Below are 26599 nucleotides of genomic sequence, written 5' to 3'. Positions count from 1 at the left end.
CTGTAACTGTATGTGCATGTACACAGGCACATAGCAAGAGGAGGGCCACCTTTTAGAAGGTGACGGGTGATTAAGAATTGGATAGGTAGAGAATTGGGGATGGTGGAAGAATTGGTATTGGAGGAGTAGTCAAAGGGCATAGTGAGTTTGGAGATTGATACAAGGTTTATTTTAGATGAAGGAGAGGATATGAATGTGAAGAAGTGAGGGGAAAAGAAGCTAGAGAGGGATATGGGTCCAATGTTGTGTGGTTTTAAGAATCTGACTTCTGCCATGTTGGGAATAAAGAATCCCCAAAGACTTCAAGCTGATGAAGTAGTCTGAGCTGTGTTTTGGAATGATTATTTGATTGTGTGGAGGACTTATAGAAAGGGACAAAACTAACACAGGGAGACTTCTTTGCCTTCAGAGAAAGCAGTACCTTCTCCATAATGATAACCTCCATTTTGGCTTTGAGCTTACACAGATCTGGGTTCTAGTCCTGTCCTTGCCACTTCTTAGCTGTGTGATCTTGAATCAATTATTTTACCTCTCTGAGCTTTCTTCTGCAAAAATGAGGTTGATGCCCAACTCATATGGCTCTAATGAGAAATAAATCAAATGGAAGTAGCTTGTGAAATTCCCTAGCATTTTACTAGAACAAAATAGCTACTTAAAAAAAATTATTCTTTAACTCTGATTCCCCCTTTCTTCTCCAGTGGGGTAGATTGATGACTAAATGAACTAATTAATGATGAATGAATCAATAAATTAATTACCAAACAAAACATTTGATAGCTGGAGAGGCAGGTGAATTCAACAGATGATTGTTGAGAGCCAGCTGCATTCAAGAAACGATGCTATGTATTGGTAATACAGAGACGTTCCTTTTCCTCAAAGAAGAAACAGTGTAGCATCAGATAAAACATGAATGCATAATTCCAGTTCAGTGTAAGAAAGGTGGTAAATAGGCATATACAGGATTTGGTAGGGGTAAAGACAGTGATCACTCCAGCCTCAGGAGGGTAATGCATGGCAGTGCAACTATGCTGACCTTTGGCAAGTGTATACAGAAACTGCTGAGGGTAACAAGGATAAATGGAGCTAAGTTAGATTTCTTTTTTCTCTTCCCAGAAAGAGCAATTATTTTGCCCGTGCCTGGTAATTTCATTTGTCTTGTCTCTGATGTTGCTGTTCCTGTGGATAGAAACATCCAATGAATACTTTGACTGGTGAGTTTCACTTTTTGTAGTTTCATTTGTGTAGGGGCATTTTGGTCTGATAGCCACCTGGATTCTACCTCAGGCTGAAAAGATCTGGTGATATAGTAGGGAAGGCGGACAAAACGGCTTTCCACAGCTTGTGGGTGAGAGGCCTGCCTGTGGGGCAGGGGTAGGATGCTTAGCACCCTAACCTGTTGTACTTTCTTCCACTGTGTTCAGTCTCATACTTAGACTAAATCTGGCTCAGTGGGAATCTTTCATGCTTCCAATATCCATAGTCCTTCTACTCAGATAATGATTCCCTGGTATCTTTTCTTTAGTCTCTTTGAGTTACTGATGTTGACGGTAGTTGGTCTTCCTGATCTCTATCCCTGAACCCTGCCTTCTCTGCTGCCCCTATACCCTCTTCCTCTCCCTACTGTTCTTAGGAGGCTTCCTAGGATTCTGAACACAGTGACAGGTATCCCTTTCCAGTACCCTTTCATGGCTAAACTCCTACTCTGGAATGTCCCCAGCCCTTTTCTGGCTTGATGTCTTCTAACCTTCCTGCAAATCTTGTTATTTGGTATTTGGGGGAGAAGGATCTGTTCGGATATGGGGCTTTTAAAAATGGAATACAGTTGTTGTTTTCTTTGTAGAAGTAAAACGTGGTTTGTTATTTTATGTGTAAAATGCAAAAAGTTAGAAAATACAGTATCTGCCTAGTCTCACTCTTGAGAGATAATCACTTGGTATATTTTTTCTGTTTATTTTTATATTATGCTCATATTGTATACATAATTTTGCTTTCTCTTTTCACTTAAAATAAACATTTTAACAAAATTTTTAAACTAATGAACATCATTTAAAATGGTTTAAAAATATTTCATGACAGATGCTATAATACACTTAGCCATTTTTAATTGTTAGGCATTATATGTGTGTCCAATTTTCTTGTTTTTGTAAACTAGTAATGCAGGTAAATCTTTGTATTCTGATTAATGTTCCTAGAATAGATTCCCATAAGTGGCATTATTGAGTGAAGAAGAATAAATGTTGTTAAAATTCATTATGCCCCAAAGTCAGCCAGCAGTGGTCATGTGTGCTTGTAGTCCCAGCTACTTAGAAGGCTGAGGTGGGAGGATCCCTTGGGCCTGGGAGGCAGAGGTTGCAATGAGCCGAGATCATGCCACTTCATTCCAGCCTGGGTGACAGAGCCAGACCCTGACTCAAAAAAAAAAAAAAAAAAAAAAAAAAGGCATTATGTCTGTTGCCAAAGTACTTTCTCAAAAGGTTATAGCAATTTCTATTTAAAACAGGTATATGACAGCTTTAGATATTCTAATATTGCATAATTTTTTCTTGATGAATTTTTTTTGTTTTAATTTGAATCATTTAGTTTCAGAACAAGTTTATTTAACTAATTTCTTTTAAAATTTATTTTCCTTTGCCTACTTATTCATTGGGGGTTTTCAGTTAGCCTTCTCACTGGTTCATCTGCAGTTTCATTTATGGGCCAGTTCTGAATTATTCCACAGAAATTGTATTTCAATTTAAAATATAAATGCTATGGTATAATTCATTTCTTTATGTTTATAAATTTTAAAATACCAGCTCTGAGATCCATAGTTGACAAGGTTTATGCAAAGTCTAATATCCAAATCTTTCTGCCTCTCTCCCCATCCCTTGAGTAGTATCAAAGTCCTGGGGCTTACCACAAGACAGCAAAAATAGCGTGGTGGTGGTAAGAAGAAACTCTGGTCATCAAAATGACACTGGTCACTCTGGTCATATTACTTTCATTAGACAATGCCTCAGTCAAGCACTGGTCCCTAGCTACTTTTTGTAATTGCTCTTCCAGGCATTTTACAGAAATATCCCTCACAACAGGCTTTTGCACTGACCACAAGCATGGCTTGGAACCCTCACCATTGTTCCCAAGACTGAGATGCTTACTGGCTAGTTTCCATGATCTTCCTTGCAGCCATTCCCAATTTGTGATCTTCGTCTGCCAGGATGCAGTGTTGTAAATCAGGCACAAGTCTCAGTACCAATGAAGTCTTCAATCTTAGTGCAAAGTTGCAGCATAGTCTTTCATTTTCTTCATATGTTTTTAACTTGAAGACTATTTTGTATAATAACTAATACAGCTATACAGCTTTGCATGGTTTATCTTTTCCATCCCTTATTTTTTATTTTATTTTTTTTGAGACAGAGTCTCGCTGTCGCCCAGGCTGGCGTGCAGTGGTGCGATCTCGGCTCACTGTAGGCTCCGCCCCCCGGGGTTCACGCCATTCTCCTGCCTCAGCCTCCCGAGTAGCTGGGACTACAGGTGCCCGCCACCTTGCCCGGCTAATTTTTTGTATTTTTAGTAGAGACGGGGTTTCACTGTGTTAGCCAGGATGGTCTCGATCTCCTGACCTCGTGATCCGCCTGCCTCGGCCTCCCACAGTGCTGGGATTACAGGTGTGAGCCACCGCACCCAGCCCCATCCTTTATTTTTTTAACCTTTCTGTAGCTCATGTTTTGGAAGTTTCTCTTATAAATAGCATATGGTTGGGTTTCTCAAATCCAGTTTGGCAATATTTGTCTTTATGTTCCAAATGAAAAACAGCTCTGTACTAATGTATCACTAATATATTTTATTTGAGCTTACATCCATATTCTTCCTAATGCTACTGTCCTATCAGTTCTGTGTTTTTTGTTTTGAGGCAGGGTCTCACTCTGTTGGCCAGGCTGGAGTGCAGTGATATGATGATCTTGGCTCATTGCAGCCTCTGCCTCCCAAGCTTGACCGATCCTCCCACTTCAGCCTCCCAAGTAGCTAGGACTACAGGTGCAAACCACCACACCTAGCCAATTTTTATATTTTTTTGTGGAGACAGGGTTTCGCCATGTTGCCTAGGCTGGTCTCAAACTCCTGAGCTCAAGTGATCTGCCCACCTCGACCTCCCAAATTGCTGGGATCGCAGGTGTGAGCTACCGCACCCAGCCCTGTGTTCTTTTTTCCTCTTTTGCCTTATTTTATATTAAGTATTTTTTATTACTTCATTTTTTCCCCTCTATTAAATTGGAAGGAATACCCATGTTTTCTCTCCTACTCACTCTTGCTGTCTTTTTTGTGCCTACCCTGGAAATTACAACTTGTAATCTTGACTTACCAAAGTCTTATATTAGTATTTTAACCTTTTCCTGGATAATACAAGGATCTTGAAACACCTTAACTTCATTTAACTCCTTCTGAGTTATAAGCCATTCTCATCATATATTTTAATCCTACATACTTTTCCAACCACATATGACATTATTGTTGTTTTGTATAGTTAATATTCTTTTAGATTTACCTACATATTTACTTTTTTATTGCTCTTCATGTTATCATGCACCTCTGATCTTTCATCTAGAATCTTTTTTTCCCTGTATAAAAAATAACCCCTACATGTCCCATAGAAGATGACTGTTAGGGAGAGGCCTAAGCTGTGTATGCTGTCAAGGCAGTACCTAGGGGGAGCAGACTAATAACATCTGTTCACACATTTAGATGCTTCAAAGCTAGGATTCATTTCCCCACAAGTCACAAACTGGAAAAGTTTGTGCTTACTCCTAGAATGTAACCCTGGAAGGTTCCAAATCAAAGTGTATTGTGTTTACGAGATTACCTTCTCCCCTGTAGCCCTGTGAAGTTTACCAGAGCTTCCTGTACCTCAGCCAATTCTTCTAGAGAAAAATTACCCCAAATGCTACACTGTCTCTGGATTTCCTTCCTTATTTGGATCTTGGCTCCATAGTTCTTCACTGTCTGGTAGATGTCTGATGCTTTCATTTAGATTTTTCAAAACATTTTGTCTAGCTTTTCTAGTTGTTCCCCTTAGCTAGAAAGAGCAGAATTTTTTGGTGGGGTAACTGTAACTTCTCTCTTTTCCCCTCTGTGTGTGTTGTTTCTCCATTTCTCACTGTGTGAGGGTTCCTAGGGCCTCCACCATCAATGTGTCTTTTTTTCTCATCTAGAGTTACTGTCAGCTGATAGTTAGTGATGCTGATAGAAAACATTGCAATATGTATTGGGGAAGGGTTCAAGAAAGCTGCATCTTACAGCTGTGAGAAAGCAGGGAAGGGGTCCTTGAAGGTTTCTTTAAACATTGTTATAATGATAACAGAAAATATGGATTTTACATGAGTAGGTTGCATTGACTAGGCTGCCCCAATAAAGCTGTCTTGGTTGAGTGAGTAGGCCTACATCCAAAATGGAGGTGTGATTATGCTGCTAGAGGGATGTAACACAATGGTCCAGAGCAGAGAGAAAACTGCTTAAAAATACTAAGTCAGAAGGAGCCTAAATTGTACACATTCATGTAGAGTAGGCCTACTGCATAGTCATCGGCATTGTATATTCCCAGCTTAAAGAAGTGATGGCCAAGAAAGGAGACTTCCTTTTTCAGCTCCCACTGATGTTCAGGCAGTCACATAAGCAAACTCCTTCTCACTCTTTTTCACTCCCTTTTTTCACACCACTACCATCACCAACAGTAAGTACAGTTACTTACCGGGATGGGAAGAAGTAGGAGAGAGAGAAAAAGCCAAATCACGGTCCTTCTTTTGCCTATAATCCATTGCTGGGGGGTGGGAACTTCACCTGAGTTTGGTGAGAGGGCTTTGAAGTAAACCAAACTAATAGTAATATTTACATGTGATCGGATATCCAAAAGAAAACCTTTCAGGTTGAAAGGGATTAAAATAAAATATCAATGTGACCAGTAAAATGATTAGAAGAAAGAGGAGTACCATGAAATGACAAACATTAAGTTTTCTTTGTTACTTGGAAAGCAAAGTCAATATCACAATTTGGTTAAACTGATTAATTCTTTGACTACATCTAGAGTGCTATTAAGGCCAAATTTCATGGCTTTTTTTTTTATTTCGAAAATTTTTTTTCAAGATCTCTGATTGTTTTGATAACCACCTGTGCTTGGGTTAAAACATCCTATTCTTGTTTCATGGATGTGAATCATTCCTTTGCATCATGGAAGATCTTAAATATATTTATTTTATGGCTCTTTTCTGATTGTTTTATTAATTATGTTTTCTTGGGTCCAAGTTTTTCTATTTGTTGGCTCATAGGGTTCATTTGTTGACATCCCTTACATGTTTTCTGATTCCTGATTGTGAGCTTATCTTCTACAGAACACTCTTCCCAGTCTTGATCTGGGATACCTTTTGCTAGTAAGGCTGTTTGCCTGTTTGTTTCTTCCTAGTTTATCTCACAGCCCTTGTCCAAGAGAATTTCCTTTATAATTCTTATTAGTGTAGTTATATGTTCACTAATCTATAGTTTAATTCTTAAAAAATTTAATTGCTCCAGGTTTTGTACGGAGAGGTGGAAATTTCTGTTTACTTGAGATGAAGTTTCAAATTTCTTTGTGTAATACCTACACCAAATATAACATTGTATCTCCTAACAAATCATTAACAATTTTCTCTCATATGCTACATTAGGAACAGAAAAATTGGGGCTTTTTAAAAAAATATGGTGGCTGTGATTGCAATTATGTCCAAAAATACATATGCATGTGGACAAGGAGCCTGCCAAAGTGTAAAGTGTTAGTTTTGTTCAGGCAGTAAACTTATGGGATGTATTGTTTCTCTTCCGGTATTCCCAAATTTCTGTATTATGTTATTTTTTAAAAGAGGACATAATTTTTAAATATGTATTCTAAATAACTTAAAATCCTACTGCGTTTACAGACCCCATGAACATCCCCAATTGCCTGCAGAACACAACTTTAAAACTCCTCATATAATTATCCGCAAAAGCTGCTGTTCACACACTGCTTCTTTTTATCTCCCTTCATTTTCTTATGCCTTATCTAGTCTGCTTTTGTCCCCATCCTTGACACAGATGCTACTGATTTCTGCAGTATTTTAAGAACTGAAACACATTTTTTTTCAGGGTCACTTTTCTAGGAACAGGATACTGGTTTTTCTGGTCTATTTTTATTCTGAGTTTAGCTGGGATCCTGACTGCCTACTCTTCATTGCTGTTGGTGAGTAATGCTTCTCATTTCTTCCACTCCCTTCCTGAGTAGCCTGATGAGGTGTTCCTGCCTGTGGTATAGTATCCAGTTGGTACTGGGGGCTCTCAGAACCTAAGATCACTCTTGTTTTAGTAGAGTTGGGATTTACGTTAGCTAGTTGAATTTTAGGCACAAGGAATAGGGCGTGGAAGGAAAGCCTGTTCTGTTAGAGGTTGTGTCTTGCCAGTTTGGCCCTTTGAAAGTGTAATGGAACATCCTTTTTCTATTTCCTTGTTTCATACCCTATCCTATGGTTCCCTCAATATTGTCATTTTAGATACCTGTAGCTTCACAGCAGCAGTATCTTTACTCATCTCATGTCCCATCTTCTGAAAATCAGTCTTTCTGGGTCTTATAAAAATTTGCTTATTTGTTAAATTTGTTCTAATGTACAAATGCTAGTCACCTAGCCCAGATGCAAAGTACAGTTTAGCAAAAGCCTTTGGCAATAGTGTGACCTTGCTTCTGTTGCATAACATAGTAGTGTCACTTAGTGTGAGAAATTTATTCCAGGTAAGAGAAAAGTCTGTGGAAATGGGAGGATAACTTTAGACAGAGTTTTGCAGTGCCCATTTATACATAGGGCAGATAACTTTCTCTGATTTCACCATTCCTTTCTCTATTGAATTCTTGTCTGATGCAGAAGAACCTAGCCCCCAAATCCATTGGTATTTGCATGAACTTTTTCTTTCAACAAAACTTGTTAATCATTATATGACTAGAACATTGTGAGAAGTGCTGAGTATACGGAGATCAATAAAAGCTAAGCAATTTCTGTTTTCATGCAGTGCACTTCATAGAGGTAGATGTGAGATATAAGTTATAACTATTCCTTGTCACTGGGGTGGGATCTTAAAGGAATGTTAGATTTGGACATATAGATATGATAATGAGGAAGAACATTGTGGGCTGAGGGAGCTTCATGACTAAGCAAGACAGAAAAATGTAGGATGTCTTGCTGAGAGGGAAAGGTCAGTTCTGTTAGTATGTAGGGCATAATGAAGAATAATGGGCCAGGCGCTGTGGCTCATGCCTGTAATCCCAGCACTTTGGGAGGCTGAGGTGGGTGGATCACAAGGTCAGGAAATCGAGACCATCCTGGCTAACATGGTTGGAAGTAAAGCACTCCTCAGCAAATGTAAAAGAACAGAAATGATAACAAACTGTCTCTCAGACCACAGTGCAATCAAACTAGAACTCAGTATTAAGAAACTCACTCAAAACCGCTCAACTACACGGCAACTGAACAACCTGCTCCTGAATGACTGCTGGGTAAATAATGAAATGAAGGCAGAAATAAAGATGTTCTTTGAAACCAACGAGAACAAAGACACAACATACCAGAATCTCTGGGACACATTTAAAGCAGTGTGTAGAGGGAAATTTATAGCACTAAATGCCCACAAGAGAAAGCAGGAAAGATCTAAAATTGACACCCTAACATCACAATTAAAAGAACTAGAGAAGCAAGAGCAAACACGTTCAAAAGCTAGCAGAAGGCAAGAAATAACTAAGATCAGAGCAGAACTGAAGGAAATAGAGACACAAAAAACCCTTCAAAAAATCAGTGAATCCAGGAGCTGTTTTTTTAAAAAGATCAACAAAATTGATAGACCGCTAGCAAGACTAATAAAGAAGAAAAGAGAGAAGAATCAAATAGACACAATAAAAAACAATAAACCCCATCTCTACTAAAAATATAAAAAAAAAAAAATTAGCTGGGCGTGGTGGCGGGTGCCCATAGTCCCAGCTATTCGGGAGGCTGAGGCAGGAGAATGGCATGAACCCGGGAGGCGGAGCTTGCAGAGAGCCAAGATCGAGCCACCCTGCACTCCAGCCTGGAGTGAGACTCTGTCCTAAACCTTTGATATAAACTTTTCTTTTATAAAAATTATCTCGGTTTTGTTTGAGGTTGGGGGCAGAGTACCAATTAAAAAAATGTAGATGAAGGATGTGCTGTAGGGCAAACTCTGACCACTGAATTGTACCACTTTTATGCACAATAAACATGAAATGGTATAGTTAGGTTCTAAGTTGGGAATGAATTCTGGTGTCCAATAAAGCAATATATTTTAACAGACTTTCTACTCTACCCTACCTCTTTTTGGATACATACAATGGCAACAATAGTGAAAAAGGAGGGGGACCTGGATTCTATTTCTAGTTCTATCTTTAGGTTACTATGTAACCTCGGTCAAGGCATGTAACTCTTCTGACCTCAGTTTCATTTTTTTTCAAATAAGAATGATAATAATATTTAATAAAATGGTATAGGGTTAAGTAAAGAACAAATGAAATACACATGAAATTATTTTGATAAAGAAGTGAGTGCCTTTCACATCAAATTATCATTAATATCCTAGGTATCTGAGGACTCCAGTTCTCTGTTTCTATCTTTATATTGACTTGGTGACTGGCTAGATTTAGATTAAAATCCAAGATTTATTGAATCTATACCAGTGTTAACAACAGTGGTTGACAGTTGTAACAACAGCCCTGCTTCCCCAAAACAAGAGTGCTTGGAAGGGCTGCCTCCTGACCTTTCTTCTCTTACAAGTGAGTCCAAGTAATACCAGGAATAAGGTTCCTCACAGGGAAAAGAAATGGGCAGGAACTCAGGAAGAGTATCAGTGTGGTAATTGTTATGAAATCTTAGAGAAGATAACACAGAATTCTTCCTGAGGTTGCGGGTGAAAGTTATAAATAGGAGGTGAGATTTGAACTGGCTTTGAAGAGTCAGTGGCATAGGGAGAGGGAGCTTTTTCAGGCAAACAGCATGGAAAACTCCCAGAGACTAAATAAAGTACAGGTATAGCAAGAAGTGAGTGTTCTACCAGACTGTGAATGGAATTTGGAGCTGTAGGAACAGTGCTTTGGGTGGCAACTTGGTGATTTCAAAATAACTCTTTTTCTCTTCTTTGCTTTTGCAGTTAGTTGGATTTTTGTTGATTTGGGAAGGGATTGAACTATACCTGCACTTGTGTCATAAGGTAGGACATCTGAATCCACATAGGAAACCTTAGACCAGGACTGAATCTTAGACCAGGCCTGAACATGCTCCTTGGTACTCAGTTCTGTGTCTTCTCTGTTATTGTTCTCCTTGGAGAGAAGAGATTTACTTACACCATATTAACTGAAATAATTAAATTTCTAACGTTGCAACTGATTTATGGAAGGAGCTGAACCCGAGCTGAACCCAAACTCTTATTTGTTCTCACTACTTCCTGTTAAACTCAATCTGTAGCCCTGTTCTTCCCATTCCATTAAAATCTTAGGCACTCATTCCATTCATTTCCCAGTACTTTTTAGTCACAAGAATAGTCTCATTTCAGTGATTAAAAATTTCAGTTCACTGTAATAACCTAAGCTCCAACTTTATTAACCTTAAAATGTTTCCCCTCCCCTATTTGGGCCTGAAGCCCATAGCGGCAGAGAGGGCATGGTGGTCGTTCCACCTCTTTTCCGCCTGAGTGGGGTCCAGGGGAAGAGGAGATGGAGAAACGAGCACAGTCTCACAAGGAGAGGGGAGAAGGGAATCGGGTTGATTTCCAGGTAAACGTACAGTTGCTTCTTTTCCCGTGGGCTTTTTCTATGTGTGTTTTCAGAAATCCTACTGAGAATCTTGACTATAACTCTCTTGGTGGAGTCAGTGCCTGTCCTCCTGTAGCCCCCTGAAATTTCTTTTTTGGAGTCCTTTTTACCCTCTCTTGGGTTTGGATATCTTTAAAATAACACCAGCATGATTTCTTTCACAGGGTCTGTATCTGGTCCCCAGAGGACAGTCAGCTTTGCCCCACCATCTGCAGGCATGCGGCATATTTCCAATATAGCACCCTTGTTTTGTTCTCCCATGGGCTTGAGCAGCTCCAGTGACAGCCTCTTGCTTTTTTATAGACTTTGATACATAGTAATTAGACATATTTGTGGGATCCATATGATAATTTTGATATAGCCTACAATGTATAATGCTCAAATCAGGGAATTTAGGATATCCATCATCTCAAGCGTTTATCATTTCTTTATGTTAGGAACACTTCAACTCTTCTAGCTGTTTTGAAACTTTTTTGAACTATTTTGAAGCTATTTTATATTATAAATTATTGCTAACTGTAGTCACCTTACTATACTATCAAACATTAGAACTTATTCTTTCTATCTAATGGTATGTTCTCATTAACCAATCCCTCTTCATTTCTCCCACTCTGACCCACCCTTCCCAGCCCTTGGTAACTATCATTCTATTCTCTACTTCCATGAGATCAGCTTTTTTACCTCCCAAATATGAGTGAGAACATCAGGCATAGTGTTGATACCATTTCTTGTATTTCTTTTATTTCCCCAAATCCAGAAACATTTCAAACTCTTGAGTGGTCCCCTTAAGTCTTGAATCAGTCAGTTTGCATTGCTAATAAAGGAATACCTGAGATTGGGTAATTTATAAAGAAAAGAGGTCTATTTTGGCTCATGGTTCTGCAGGCTGTAAAGGAAGCATAGCACTGGCATCTGGTCCTGGTGAGGGCCTCAGGAAGCATACAATCACGGTGGAAGGCAAGCGGGGAGCCAGCATATCACATAGCAAGACAGGGAGCAAGAGAGAGGAGGAGGAGGTGCCAGGCCCTTTTAAACAACCAGATCTCATGTGAACTCACAGAATGAGAACCCACTCATTACTGCAAGGACAGCACCAAGCCATTCATGAGGGAGCTGTCCCCATGATCCAAACACCTCCCACTGTGCCCACCTCCAGTATTGGTAGTCACATTTCAACAGGAGATTTGGAGGGAACACAGATCCAAGCCATATCAATATCCTCTTACTCAAATGAGAAGTATGAACTGGAAATATAAATTTAGAGTTGTAAGAATAGATGGAGCTTGAAGCCATGAGATTTTCTAGGGAAAGAATATAGATTTGAAAATTGAACAAATAGGCTTTATTGATATCCAACATCTATTTTGGAGTTGGGACACCATGATAAATTAACCAATACCAAGAATCCCTGAAAACATTCTGATTACCATTCCAGGTTTGTGTCTATTATAAAAGCTGTGCTTACGTTGCCTGTGCCAGTTAAGTACTGCTACTTGGCCTCTCCACAGCAGAAGCACATCATCCCCTTTGAAATCAGGAAGACTGTTTTAGTGGCAGCATCTCTCACCTTTTTTCAGGCATACAGGATGGCCACCACAGTGCTCTTCAAGGATGCTGACACTTTCCTCACCAGCGTCTTCTGAGACCTCCCAAAAAACGCAATATAGGGAGTAGGTTAGCTGATCATAGGTGATACCGTTCTAGCACCTTTTCTTAATAAATCTTTTATTATTTCTTCTATATTATACTAAGAAATTACTGGCATCCCAATTTCATTGAGTATAGGCTACCAATGAGCCTAGGCTTCAGATAACCAAACAATCAGAACCTCTTTGAACTGCTTAATACCTGGATTCTAGGATATTAAATCCAGAATTTCTGGTAAGTGCACCCATATCAATAAATTTAGTCTGATCTAAAATTATGTTCTCTTTTCCTTATCTAGCACCCTTAGAATTCACTCCCACACATATTCTACAGGATTTTTGCCAATATTTGTTAGTAAAATCTTGTTTTCTAAGTCTTCATCTTCTGAGGCATTCTGGGATCTAGTTCACAGAGTCTGAAGGCAATGAAAAGTGCAGGGTGATTGTTAAGAGTTGGCATTCCCTTGGAAGTTAACTACGTTGGTTGAGTCTTCAGGTCTTCAAACCAGGAAGGACCAGGCTTATCAGACTTGTGAGGAGAGACTGATTTTATTGGCAAGGGAGATTTTGTGGGGCTTGGAATTTCAGTTTTATTGTACTCAGAATAAATTTAGGAAGAAAAGCATTAGCACCAGGCCTAGAACCCCTTCCCCTTCTACCTACAGATGCCCAGAGAGAAGTGAATGGTATCAACCCAAACTCCTTGTAAACATGCTAATAACCTGACCTCCTGGTAAACAAACTAAAGATATTTGTCAGCTCCTTATCTGCAAAAATTTCTAGCAGGATATACCTAGATATATTTAGGTTGGTTTTATTGTAAACAAACCTGGAATTATATAGGTTCATGTGGTAGAAGACATGGCTGGCTAAAGTTATATAATTAATAGAATATAAAATAATGATGCTCTATAATCAAAAAACCAAAATAACTCCTGTGAAGCAGTGTTTCTTCATATTTTGCTCAAAACACACCTTACATTTTAAGTCCAAAACCAGAATGTATACTAATACAGGAGAGGAAAGACCCTATATGAGTAGCTGCATTTGACATGATCATATTCACTCGAATTTTTTTTTTTTTTTTTTTTTTTTGAGGCAGAGTCTCACTCCGTTGCCCAGGCTGGAGTACAGTGGCGCAATCTCAGCTCACTGCAACCTCTGCCTCCTGGGTTCAAGTGATTCTCCCACCTCAGCCTCCCGAGTAGCTGGAACTAAAGTTGTGCGCAACCACACCTGGCTAATTTTTGTATTTTTAGTAGAGATGGGGTTTCACCATATTGGCCAGGCTTATCTCGAACTCCTGGCCTCAGGTGATCCACCCGCCTCAGCCTCCCAAAGTGCTGGGATCATAGATGTGAGCCGCCGCTCCCAGCCTGCCACTGGAAAATCTTTTATCTGTCCCCTGTGATTTCCTGTATCCTTTAAATCCATAGTGAAGTTTGGTGTTGGGTAAGATGTGTGATTCTTATGACTCTGGCAATTCAACTTTTGTGTTGTGATGCATTTAGTTTTTCCTAATAGGTTGTTTAAAATTTTTTCATCTATGTATGTATTTTCTGTTCTTGTAATAATGTCCTTGTTAAATTTGGGTATAATGTTTTGTTGACTCATGAGATGCTATAAAGTATTCTCTCTTTTTCTGTTCTCTGAAAGAGTTTGTTAAAGATTGGAAATATTTCTTCCTTAAATGTCTGGTAGAATTTATCATTGAAGTCAGCAAAGAGTTGTGAAAGACTTAATTATGGATTCAATTATTTTAGATGTAGAGATTATGGAAAGGAGAGAGAGTACTGTCTAGAGGGCAGCACAGATGTAGGAAAACTACACATTTGAAAGGGAAGAAGTTAGGAAAAGTAGGTCTTCTTGGTCTCAATGTTCTTTCTGTATGAAGTATACAGTGTTCTGGCAGGCAGGTTTTTTCATCTGTTTATATAAATACTTATTGGCTGCTTACTATGTGCCAGACATTCTGCAGGATGCTGAGGATGTAATCATAAACAATACCATTATTAACCTTGACTTCATGAAGCTTATAGTCTGTTGGGGAAAACAGACATTGAAAAGGCAATTACAGAGTATTATTTGCTTATAATTGTATTGAGTATACAATTGAGTTCTAAAGAAATGGTGAAGACTTTAATGGCAACTGTTGAATCTGAGTAAGAGATACCAAGCAATGTTGAGGACCCAGCTGAGGCTGGAGATAGTAAATTAGTAATGGTAAATTAGCTGTGTAATTTTTTCCAGCCATGCTGTACAGCAAAGACTTAGAAGCAAAGACGGTGAATGATTGGTTCCATCTAATACTGGGGATTTGCAGGAAAAACAAGATCTTTCTCTACATTATTATGTTAAAAGAATGAGGAAGCAGATAAGGTCCCTGACATTGTGAAGACACACATACAATTCCTGAGGACACTTCTGATCCAAGCCTAGTGCTTGAAGTCAGGAGATTTTTTTCTGCTTCCCTAGATCCTGATTCTGCTAGTGATTCTTCTGTGTGTCATGTTAATGTTCATTATATGCAAATTATGGAAAGAAAGATGGCTGGTAGCTGGGGTGTGACTGCAGGTAAGCATCATCCTATAGCTCCAGCACTAGCTGTCTAGATGTATCCAGCCTGACCTTTGGCTTTCTCACAGATCTTTGCTCCCTACGTGCACCTGGTCAGCATAACTGTGATGGTTATCCTTTTCTGGCCTGTGGCCTTCTACATGGCACGTTTGGAAAGAGAAGGTATGTCACATAGGGCAGAACCCTGCCTATTTCTTCAGCTCTGGCTTTAGCTTGCATACTCCACTCAGGAAAACAGAAGCTTGGGAACTAGCTGCCCGTATGCCTCGTTGAAATTGATTTAGCTTGTTACTCAGGCGTGCTCCTGTGCTTTCACTCACTACCCTGTCATAGTGGCCAGTGGCCTGTCGTAGTATTTCTGTGGCCAAACAGACCTTCTTCTAAAGAGGGATTCTTTTTTTGGAAAAACAAGATCTTTCTCTACATTATTATACATTGACTGTCTGAAGATGGATGGTGGGTGACGCAGTAGAGGCCGTTGTAATTTTACTTGACCAAAGTGCTGGTACAAGGAACAGTTCTTTCCATTTATATTCAAATATTAGTAGTTTCTTTTTCTTCTCTTTTTTTTTTTTTTTTGAGACAGAGTCTTGCTCTGTTGCCAGGCTAGAATGCAGTGGCACAATCTCGGCTCACTGCAACCTCCTGGGTTCAAACGATTCTCCTGCCTCAGCCTCCCAAGTAGCTGGGATTACAGGTGTGCGCCACCACGCCTGGTTGTATTTTTAGTAGAGATGGGGTTTCACCATGTTGGCCAGGATGGTCTCAATCTCTTGACCTCGTGATCCGCCTGCCTCAGCCTCCCAAAGTGCTGGGATTACAGGCGTGAGCCACTGCGCCCAGCAAATATTAGTAGTTTCAACTAATACTAGGTGCGGAGATTTCTGCTTACATCCAAGTAACTCAAAGCAGTCCCCTGTGAGACCATGTCATACCTGAGGACTTACAGCAGAAGGTTAAATGTCTGTCTCTGTCACTGGTTTCCTCTTCATTGTTTGCCCCAGTGTAATGGAATCAAAAGAACTGGATCTGTACACTAAACTGTTTTGAGAATGGAATTATCTTTCACCACTCTATGGATAAACCAATAGGACCTTCTTCTCTCTGGGTCTCCTTTTTCCTCTTTTTTAAATAAGAGGTATTTGCTTTCTGACCTGTGGAGGTATGCAGGCAAGAGAAAGACTGCATAGATAGTGCTGCCATTGTGTGTGTGTGTGTGTGTGTGTGTATATATATGCTTGTGTGTGGAGGGTAAATTTTAGAAAGTATTTCTGGGGCAAGGGCTTAAAGAGGACAATAATGAGCTCTTTTCTTTTTCACTTTCTAAATTTTAGTTAGAATGAGAAGATACAGGATGACACATTCTGAGAAAAAAAGACTCAAGAAATGTAATCACAAGGTTAAGAGGTTAGAGCTGGAGACTGAGATTTGAAAGTCACTGAAGCATAGGTGGTAACTTGAAAATGTACAAATGGGTAAAATTCTCAGAGGTCTAAAATAGTAAGTCTTGGGGAATGGCTGGTTATCTCAGGCATTGTGTACAGGCTCTGTATGTGAATGTGTGTGTATGCACGAGAGGGAGACGGAGGGAGGGAAAGAGGGGAAGCAAATGATTAATATTTATAGAGTAACTATTATGAGTCAACACTGTCATAACAACCTGTAAGGTTGATATAAGCAGCAGGACAGCCCCATTTTACAGAAGAAAATGAAGATTCAGAGAGGTTAAGTTGTCCTTAGTCACACAATTAGGAAGTGGCAGAACTTGGCTTTAAACCCAGATTTCTGCCAATTAGTGCCCTTTCCACTATACTGTACTGCCTTAAATATACAGATGTTTTAGGATGATCTTTACAGACTCTGGGGCTTTCTTAGAATCAGCCAAGCTCCTCCTCCTCCTGAGAAGCCACTCCTTAACATCCCTTCTCCTTCCTTTCCTTCCCTATCTGCCCCTGTACAATTGAGCCCTCTGTCCATTTCCAGTTCCAGTAAAGTTGCCTTAATAATGCCCTATATTTGTACAGTTCTATACTTCTATATCCAAATCCCTGGAGGTAAGTGGAAATGTCACAGAAATAGAAAGTAAATTAGCCAGTACACAGTCAATGAAACCCATGGACTGTGGGTTTACTCAGGCTGCTGCTTTGCTTGGAGTGATTTTCCATCTCTCTTTATCTTTTTTTTTCCCCACTTCCCCTTCCTTCCAAATTTTTCAGGTCTACAAGTGGCTGTTGGATTACCCTTTCTTCTTATCCTTTTAAGTCTCTATTTGATGCCACTGGGGATTTATTCTCCCTGCATTCAGGAGAAGGAGAATTTGGGGCCCAAGCCAACCATCTTTGGACATAGAGGTGCACCCATGGTAGGTCTGAGCATGATGAACATGGGTGAAAATAAGTATGTATGGGGTATGTGGTCGAGAGAAGAAAACTGAGAACCATGGGAGCCCCTGGAGAGAAAAAGTGATTGCATTAAGATGGCAAGAATAAAGAGTTCATTGTAAAGGTTGGACTTGAATCCAGGCCACCTACCTCCCAGTCCATTTCTCTTTACTGTGCCCAGTGACATTGTCTCAGATGAGCAGAGTCCCAGAATCGGCTTGGACGGAGGGTATACAGATTTTGAAAGGAGATCTGAGAGAGCCAAGCTCTGCTCCCCAAAATCCTACTGGGCTCTACCCCTACCACAAAAGGAATGCTGGGAGGACAGACTCTGAGGCTTAGGGCCTGATGTCCTTTTCTTCTACAGTTGGGGCCTGAGAATACCATGATGTCCTTTGAGAAAGCTGTTGAACATGGGGCCCATGGATTGGAGACTGATACACGCTTAAGGTAAGAAAGCAGGGAACTGGGGTGAGGGGAGGAGGGGAGTTAAGTTCAATGCTGTGAAAGAGAACCAGCCTGGCCTGAGGTGTAGAGACAGCAAGCCCTGGGGAGTTGTTCCTGTGTTCATATGGCATATGTGCACGTACTACACAGATGAACCACATCTCACAAACTGCACCTCTGCATCTCCATGTTTTCAGTGACAGGGTTACAAATCAGACACACTGGATATAGTCTTCACACATGATTCAAATATGACCCCATTGCAAACCGTGCTTACCACTTCACTCTGTGTACTACCTTAGCAATTTATTTAACATTCCTTGAGCATTTGCTGTATTCCAGGCCTCCTTCTGAGTGCTTGGGAGATGCAAATGAATAAGATATAGTCATACCTAAAAGATGTTCCAGCTAGTGAAGGAGACATGGAATGTTTACAGATAACTACAGAATAAGGCCATTTGTGGCAAGAACCTTCCAGAGAAAAATAAGTGCAATGGAACCTCAGTGGAGGAAAAGGTCGCTTCCTGTTGTGTGGGAAAAAAAAAAAATCTATATGCTCAAAGTTGTGTTTGGGTTGAGCCTCGAGGGAAAAGTACCATTTTACCAAGCAGAGATGGGGGAAGAAGAAAATTCCAGGGAATTTATTCTGAAAAGCTTTTGCTCTAAGACCCTATGAGGAGAATGAAAAGACAAGTGTCAGACTGGGAGACAATATTTGTAAAACACATATCTGGCAAAAGACTTGTATCTAGGATATATAAACTTTCAAAACTCAACAGTAAAATGAAAACAAAAACCAAACAATCCAATTAGAAAATGGGCGAAATACATGTGTAGATATGTCACTGAAGAGAATATACAGATAGCAAATAAGTACATGAGAAGATGTTCAACTGCATTAGCCTTTAGGAAAATGCAAATTAAAACTAATACTACTCACCTATCGGAATGGCTAAATTAAAAAATAGCAAGAACAGTAAATGCTGGCAGACAAATTGAATCACTCATATGTTCCTGGTGGAAACATAAAATTGTATAGCCACTCCAAGTAAGTTTGGCAGTTACCTACAAAACTAAATACAGTCATATCTCACTTAATGATGAGCACACGTTCTGAGAAATGTGTTGTTAGGCAATTTTATCATTGTGTGACCATCATAGAGGATGGCATAGCCTACTACACACCTGGGCTATATGGTATGACCTGTTACTCTTCAGCTGCAAGCCTGTACAGCATATTACTGTACTGAATACTGTAGGCAATTGTAGAACAATGGTAGGTATTTGTGTATCTAAACATATCCAAACATAGGAAAAGTATGGTAAAAATAACAATATAAAAGATAAAACATGGTACACCTGTATAGGGCAATTACCATGAATGGAGCCTGCAGGACTGGAAGTTGCTCTGGGTGAGTCAGTGAGTGAGTGGTAAGTGAATGTGAAGGCCTAGGACATTATGTACACTACTGAAGACTTTATAAACACTGTACACTTAGATTGTGCTAAATTCATAAAAAAATTTTCTTCAATAATAAATTAACCCCAGCTTATTGTAACTTTTTGACTCTTGTGATAACACTTAGTGTAAGCACAAATACATTGTACAGCTGTACAAAAATATTTTCTTTCTTTGTAACCTTATTCTCTAAGCTGTTTTCTATTTTAATTTTTTTAAACTTTTTTGTTAGAAACTAAGACACAAGCACACACATTAGCCTAGGCTTACACAGGGTCAGGATCATTAATATCACTGTCTTCTACCTTCACATCTTGTCCCACTGCAGTGTCTGCAGGGATAATAACATGCATGGAGCGGTCATCTATGAAAACAGTGCCTTCTAGAATACCTCCTGAAGGACTACCTGAGGCTGTTTTACATTTAATTTTTAAAATATATAATAGAATGTATATACTCTAAAATAACAATAAAAAGTGTAGTGTAGTAAATATATAAACCAGTAACAGTTGTTTATTGTCATCATCAGGTATTATGTACTATCTGTAGTTGTATGTGCTATACTTTTATATGATTGGCTGTACAGGTTTGTTTACACAAGTATCACCATAAACATATGAGTAATGTACTGTGCTACAATATTATGGCTACGAAGTCACTAGGTGATAGGAAATTTTCAGCTCCATTATAATCTTATGGGGCCACTGTCATATATGAGGTCCATTGTTGACTGAAATGTCATTATGTGGCACATTATGTACTTACCATGCACCCCAGAAATTGTACTCCTGGGCATTTATTCCAGAGAAAAGAAGACAACGTTCATATAGAAAAAAACTTTACATTAATTTTCATAGCTGTTTTATTTGTAATAGCCCAAATCTAGAAACAACCCAAATGTCCTTTAAGAGGTTTAATGATTAAATAAACTGTGTTCATCCATACTGTGGAATATTACCCAGCAATAAAAATGAATGAACTATTGAAACATGCTGCTATTTGGATGGACCTCATGGGAATTGAGTTGAGTGAATAAAGCCAGTCTCAAAAGGTTATATATTGTATGATTCCATTTGAAGATCACATTCAAATGACAAAATTAAAGGGATGGAGAAAAATCAGTGGTTTCCAGGGGTGAAGGAGGGAGAGAGGTGGCTCCCACTTTAAAAGATAACACAAAACTCTTCTTGTATATTTACTGTTCTGTATCTTGACTGTGGTGGTGGTGATATGTCTGCACGTGTGATAAAATTAACAAAATATACAAATAAGTTCATGTAAACTAAATATAGAACTAAATATACAAATAAGTTCATGTAAAATGAATGAACTCTGAATGAGGTCATAGATTTTATCAATGTCAGTTTCCTTGTGATAGTATAGTATAGTTATGCAAGATGTTACTATTGGGGGAAATGGGCTAAGGGTATGTAGGATCTCTCTGTATTATTTCTTACAAACCCATGTGAATCTACAATCCTCTCAAAATAGAATTTAAAGAAAAGAATCTCATCAGCTTTTTAAAGAAAAGATATAGACAAAGTGATTCTAAAATCAGAAGATGATCCATTCTGACATTTTAAAACTTTTCTAGGCCCTATATCCTGCTCCAGTTTATGCCCCATGTCTTCACTTTCTTTTAAGCAACATTCCTCCAAAGAGTGGTCTGTACTGCTTTAGAGGATCAAAAGTTTGTGTTAGTCTCCACCCTTCTAGGTTCTTTGGCTAGTCTACAAATTAAATTGGCATAAGAGATTAACAGGAGAAAAATAATTTTAATTACGTATGTACAAATGGGAGTCCCACAAAAATTTGGAACTCAAGGAAAAGGCCAGATGATTGAAGCTTGTATGGTTTCCTGAGCTATAGAAAGGAATAGAGGCTGTGTGGGGGCAGTGACAAATTGTGGGAAGAAGAGGAAAGAAAATGTGTGGTGAATAAAGGTTGTCTTATTATACAGATATAAGTCTCTTGATAATAAAATGATTTCAGAGCAGCTCTCTTATTGGTACAGATACTTTTACTAATGAAAATTTCCTTTATAAATATAAATTTCCTTTACAAAAGTGCAACTTTTCAGAGCTTCTCCTGTGTCTGCTGTTTCTCAAAATAACCAGCTCAAAACAATCAATATGCCAAAGAGGTATATAGTGGGATGGCATATTCTGGTCTCCTCAGTCATATTTTAGGGTGAGTGTCTTGAACTCCAACATTGCCTTTCTTTGCCTTCTCTCAGTCCTCCCCTTTGTTTTGGATAACTTTTAATCCTTTTTGAGCCTATCCCAATCAGGCTTCTTCTACACCACTTCTCAGAGCTCCTACTAAGTTATCAGGGACCTCAAACTTCTTAAACATCATAGTAAATTTTCAGTTTTCATCTTAACCTCTCAGCATTTGAGTAGTCCTTCATTTTTGAAACACTTTCTTCATTTGGCAATTAGAATACCATACTCTCCTGATTTTCTTCCTACCTGGCTGTTTCCTGTGTGACTTTTGCTGGCTCCTTCTTCCCTTCTTGCCTTTAAAATGTTGGAATTTTTGAGATTTGTGATAAAATAGTTATAAAGGATGTTTGATCCCTACACCAAGTTCACCCCAAAGTGAATTTGATAGTGCTCATCCCACTTTATAAAATTGCAGCTATGTTGTTCTTAAATGTGAAACAGGTTTATATGAAACCTTCATTTGAACATATTTTTGAGAAGCCATTTGAAAAGGCAGAGACATTTTTTAAACCTAAAAAGCAAGTAATGTAAACAAGTTATTTGCATCTGAGTGAAAGCCTATGGGAGATCCTGAGAAGATCTATGCAAAATTTTTGGCTGCTATTATTCCCAGTCCTCTTATAAAAGTTCTAGCATAAAAGCCCAGCCAGCCATACACCTCTCTGGAGAACACTGAATTGAGTTTTCTGGGGATTGCAGAAACACACAGATCCTGAAGAAATGTTGACCTCCTCATGTAGACCAATAGGAGAAATCTTGCCAACAGTCACTGGAAGTCCATAGAAGCTGAGTTAGATTGAAAGATCCCAATAAGCTTGTTTGTGCCTATTGTTCTTACTCCCTCTCTGCTACCGCAGTCTCCACCTAACTTTTTAAGGGGAATAAATGTACATGTCACACATAACAAGTATGTGTGTGATAACTAGTTTCTGTTGGTATTTGCCTACCCTTTAGCATCCATGATGAACAAAATGTCAAAAATTTTAATGAAGATGTGTCATGCCAAGCCATATGAGAACCTGAGGCAAAAGGAAAAATCAGTAATACTATCTTATCTTCATTTAAAATTTAATATTTTGTTTATAGTGGATTTTTGCATTGGTTTTGTCTTTTAAATATTGTATTAAAATAATATTTATCTTGCTTATTAGTTTTTGGCACCCCTTTAAATTTTAGACCCATGGCAAGTGCACTATCATTTTGTTATTTGTTTTCTCCTTTCCTGCCTCCTTTTGGACTAATGGAGCATTTTTTAGAACTTTATCTCTACTGTTGGATTATTAGCTATACCTCTTTTTTTTTAGTTGTTATGCCAGAGTTTACAATATGATCTTTAACTTATTTCTCCCTTTGAGTATTATACATTTTTGTGTAAAGCATACATCTTTTATCAGTGCACTAACATTTCATCTCTCTCATAGTATGACCTGGTGCTATCATGAACCTCATTATACATTGCTATTACTTTTTGCTTTAAATAGTTAATTCTGTTTTTAAAAAATGAGAAAAAAGTTTCTATATTTACTCATGTATTTATCATTTCTGGCACTATTTATTCTTTTGTGTAGATCCAAGTTTCGAATTGCATCAGTTTCCTTTTTGTCTAATAATTATTTTAATCTTTTTTACAGTAAAGGTATGCTGGAAATGAATTATTCTTCTTTTTGTTTGTATGAAATATTTTAATTTTCCCTTCATTTTTGAAGAATATTTTTGCTGCATATAGAATTCTAAGTTGACAGTTGTTTTCTTCAAGCATGTAAAAATTGTTATTTCCTAGTTTTCTGTCTTATGTTTTGATAAGAAATCTTCTGAATGCTTATCTGTATTCCCCTCCACATATGCCCACCCCTAGCCCCAGCTCCTTTTTTTTTTGCAGCAGCAGAGAAAGAGGTTTAGTGATAGAGTCATCAAATGAGGAAATAGGAGGAAACCTCAAATCCATCTCCCTGAGGAGTTTGGGGCTAGAGTTTTTAATGGTTTTGGAGTGGGCTGAAGTGTGCAGATCGTTGATTGGTCAAAGAGTACAGGGTGAAGTCAAGGGACAGGGAGATGAAGAAACTATATTCTCATGCTGATTCTGTTCCTCTGTGGGGGTCTTCAAACTGGTTCACATCAGCTGTTTTACTGGAATATGGGATCTGAAAAACATCTTAAGCAATTCTTAAACAAAAGCCTTGTGATTCTAATGTCAGAAATCGTATCTATAGATACACTGGGGATGCAAATGGTCAATGTCAAATGATTTTCCATTACAAGGAAGTGGTTCAAAATGAAGCCTGATTAATACTTAATTAGAGCTATATTTCTGTCCAGAATTCTTGTTAAGCCTGTGAGGATGGCTTCAGTACCCCCTCATCTTCTTTATCCCTCAATCCTGAAGTGTGATCATTAAGGAGGAATTGGTCCATGACTGCTTTGGCTGATTCCTGCTGATAAGGGTCAAGGGGACCATAATTAGGATTTGAGGAATGAAACTGCTTTGTGGTAGCCTGTAAATGTTCTTGAGTGCCAGGTATAGGGTTCTGATTCTGCATGACAAAAATGTCAGTTCTTTTGTTACTAGTCCCTCTTGTCTGTTGTGAATAGAAAGAAGAGCAAGATGACAATAATAAGAGTTTGTAAGGGGAACTAAAACCAGTTTCCCATTCCCTTAGGAAGCCAGCTAAAGAGATCATTTAAGGGGATCTGTGGTACACATCTCTCATAACCATTTAGCTTATTTGGAAATTTTTTTTATTCACAACAAGTGGTATTAGCTGTTGCACAGATACCACTTGTTTTGCCAAAAGGAAATCTAATACAGTTTAATTATTCACAACTGCCTGGGCCAAAGAGCTTAAACCATTATGCTTAACAGCCTTCTTTATTTCAGCATGTCAGCATACCACATTTTGGGTGTAGGCTTCTGAGCTCCAGCATCCCCATCTGAAGCTTCCCTAGAGGTTTCACACACTAAAAGCTGAGTTGCTGGGAAAACTGAGTTAATAGCTGAGTGGCAAAGGATCCCCGTAAACCAGTCTTCTGTTTCTGGAAATAGCCCAGTCCCATTAAACAGCTGTGTCTCATTTCAGGAGTTAGTATCGCAAATGAGCTTTCAAATGGAAGAAAAACAAATGTAATGTTTGGAGAAATCTATAAACCAGTTTCCTTAGTCTGGAGGGCAGTCAGTTGAGGTGTCTAGATGTTAGATTTGGCCGGGCATGGTGGCTCAAGCCTGTAATCCCAGCATTTTGGGAGGCCGAGGCAGGGAGATCACCTGAGGTCAGGAGTTTGAGACCAGCCTGGCCAACATGGTGAAACCCCATCCCTACTAAAAATACAAAAATTAGCTGGGCGTGGTGGTGGACACTTGTAATCCCAGCTACTCGGGAGGCTGAGGCAGGAGAATCACTTGAACCTGGGAGGCGGAGGTTGCAGTGAACTGAGATGGCACCACTACACTCCAGCCTGGGTGACAGAGTAAGATTCTGTTTCAAAAAGAAAAAAAAAAAAAGATGTTAGGCCCAAAGCATCTTCAGTTAATGTGGAAGCAGGCAGTGGCAATCTGACAGATTTTTCTTGCCTGTAGTTTATGTATCACAAGATATCCTTGCAGGAAAAAGATAGTGGCAATGCCACTGAGTCTAAGTGAGAAAAATGGAAAGAGAATTTGAAGACGTTAGTTTGGAGACTTTTAGCCAGGAAAGAATTCTGTATTCAGTTCAAATCTTCATCAAATTTTGAAAAAATTTTTAGTTTCACTGTTTGAAATGTTTTTTTCTGCCCCTCCCTTCTTTTTTAGGATTCCATTTACATATATATAATACTGCTTGATCATTGCCTTACAGGTCACTGATTCCCCATTCTTTTTTGTTTCAGTCTTCTTTCTATGCTTTCATTTGGATAGATTCTAATGCTACATCTTTAAATTCATTGTTCTTTGCATGATCTGCAATATCTGATCTGTTTTAAATTTCATGTGGTGAAATTTTCATTTCAGTTATTATGTTTTGTCTCTAAATTTCCATTTTTATACCTTGTATGTATATCTTCATTGTGTTCATGTTTTCCTTTACATACCTTGTTTACACCTTTATAATTTTGTTCTACACTGTTTAACACCCTTGTCTATGAATTCTGTCATCTCTTTCACTTTTGAGTTTGTCCCTGTTGAGTAATTCCTCTTCCATACGGTCACATTTTCCTGCTTATTTATATCTCTAGTAAGTTTTGATTACATGCTGGACTTGTAGTTTTACATTGTTGGGTGCTATATCTTGTATCCTTTAGGGTTGGTCATTTTCTAGCAGATAGTTGTTACTTCCAGACTAGTTTGGTCTTTTCTTTGGAGGCTTGTTTTTAAGCTCTTTTTTAGAGGATCTAAAGTGGCTCTAAGGCCATTGTAGTTCTAAATTATCCCGCGCCCCCCACTATTTTATTTTCTGAGACGGAGTTTCACTCTTGTTGCCCAGGCTGGAGTCCAATGGTGCGATTTTGTCTAATCGTAACCTCTGCCTCCCAGGTTCAAGCGATTCTCCTGCCTCAGCCTCTCGAGTAGCTGGGACTACAGGCATGTACCACCATGCCTGGCTAATTTTTGTATTTTTAGTAGAGACGGGGTTTCACCATGTTGGCCAGGCTGGTCTCGATCTCGACCTCGTGATCCGCCCACCAAAGTGTTGGGATTACAGGAGTGAGCCACCACGCCCAGCCAATTATCCCCTTTTCTAAGGTGTGATCTTCTGGAGTCTCTAAAGAATGCCTATGTAATTACTGAGGACTCTCCTCTCTTGCTGGATGGAACTTGAATGATTCATCATACCCCTGTGCAAGCTCCAATTGTCTTAGAACTGTCTGGTAATATTTTCTTTTCTTAGAAGTTGTTCTTGCCAAGCTTCATAGTTTTACTCTGTACACATACAGATTGATATCTAGCCGTAGACTTACAGACTTTCGCATATTTTCTTGGAACTGTGTCTTTGTTTTTGCATAACTCTATCCTTTATGGGACTCTAGCCCACAAATTCTAGCTGTCTTGG

General features: G+C 38.9%; 1 protein-coding gene across 1 annotated transcript in view; it reads left to right on the top strand.

Moving 5' to 3' along the window:
* Positions 1-1164: 1164 nt before the first annotated feature.
* GDPD4 (glycerophosphodiester phosphodiesterase domain containing 4) overlaps positions 1165-26599 on the top strand; it is a 67514-nt gene continuing 42079 nt past the window's right edge. The window contains 9 exon segments of the mRNA XM_058446843.1: positions 1165-1211; positions 7129-7222; positions 10183-10242; positions 14965-15063; positions 15135-15228; positions 16401-16458; positions 16460-16473; positions 17283-17428; positions 17815-17897. Coding sequence (XP_058302826.1) covers positions 1165-1211; positions 7129-7222; positions 10183-10242; positions 14965-15063; positions 15135-15228; positions 16401-16458; positions 16460-16473; positions 17283-17428; positions 17815-17897 — 695 coding nt within the window.

This window comes from Hylobates moloch, unplaced genomic scaffold, assembly GCF_009828535.3.
Source record: "Hylobates moloch isolate HMO894 unplaced genomic scaffold, HMol_V3 SCAFFOLD_11, whole genome shotgun sequence".
NCBI classification, from domain to species: Eukaryota; Metazoa; Chordata; class Mammalia; order Primates; family Hylobatidae; genus Hylobates; species Hylobates moloch.
The sequence above is the reverse complement of the archived record's forward strand: the minus strand, read 5'-3'. Positions and strand labels throughout refer to the sequence as shown.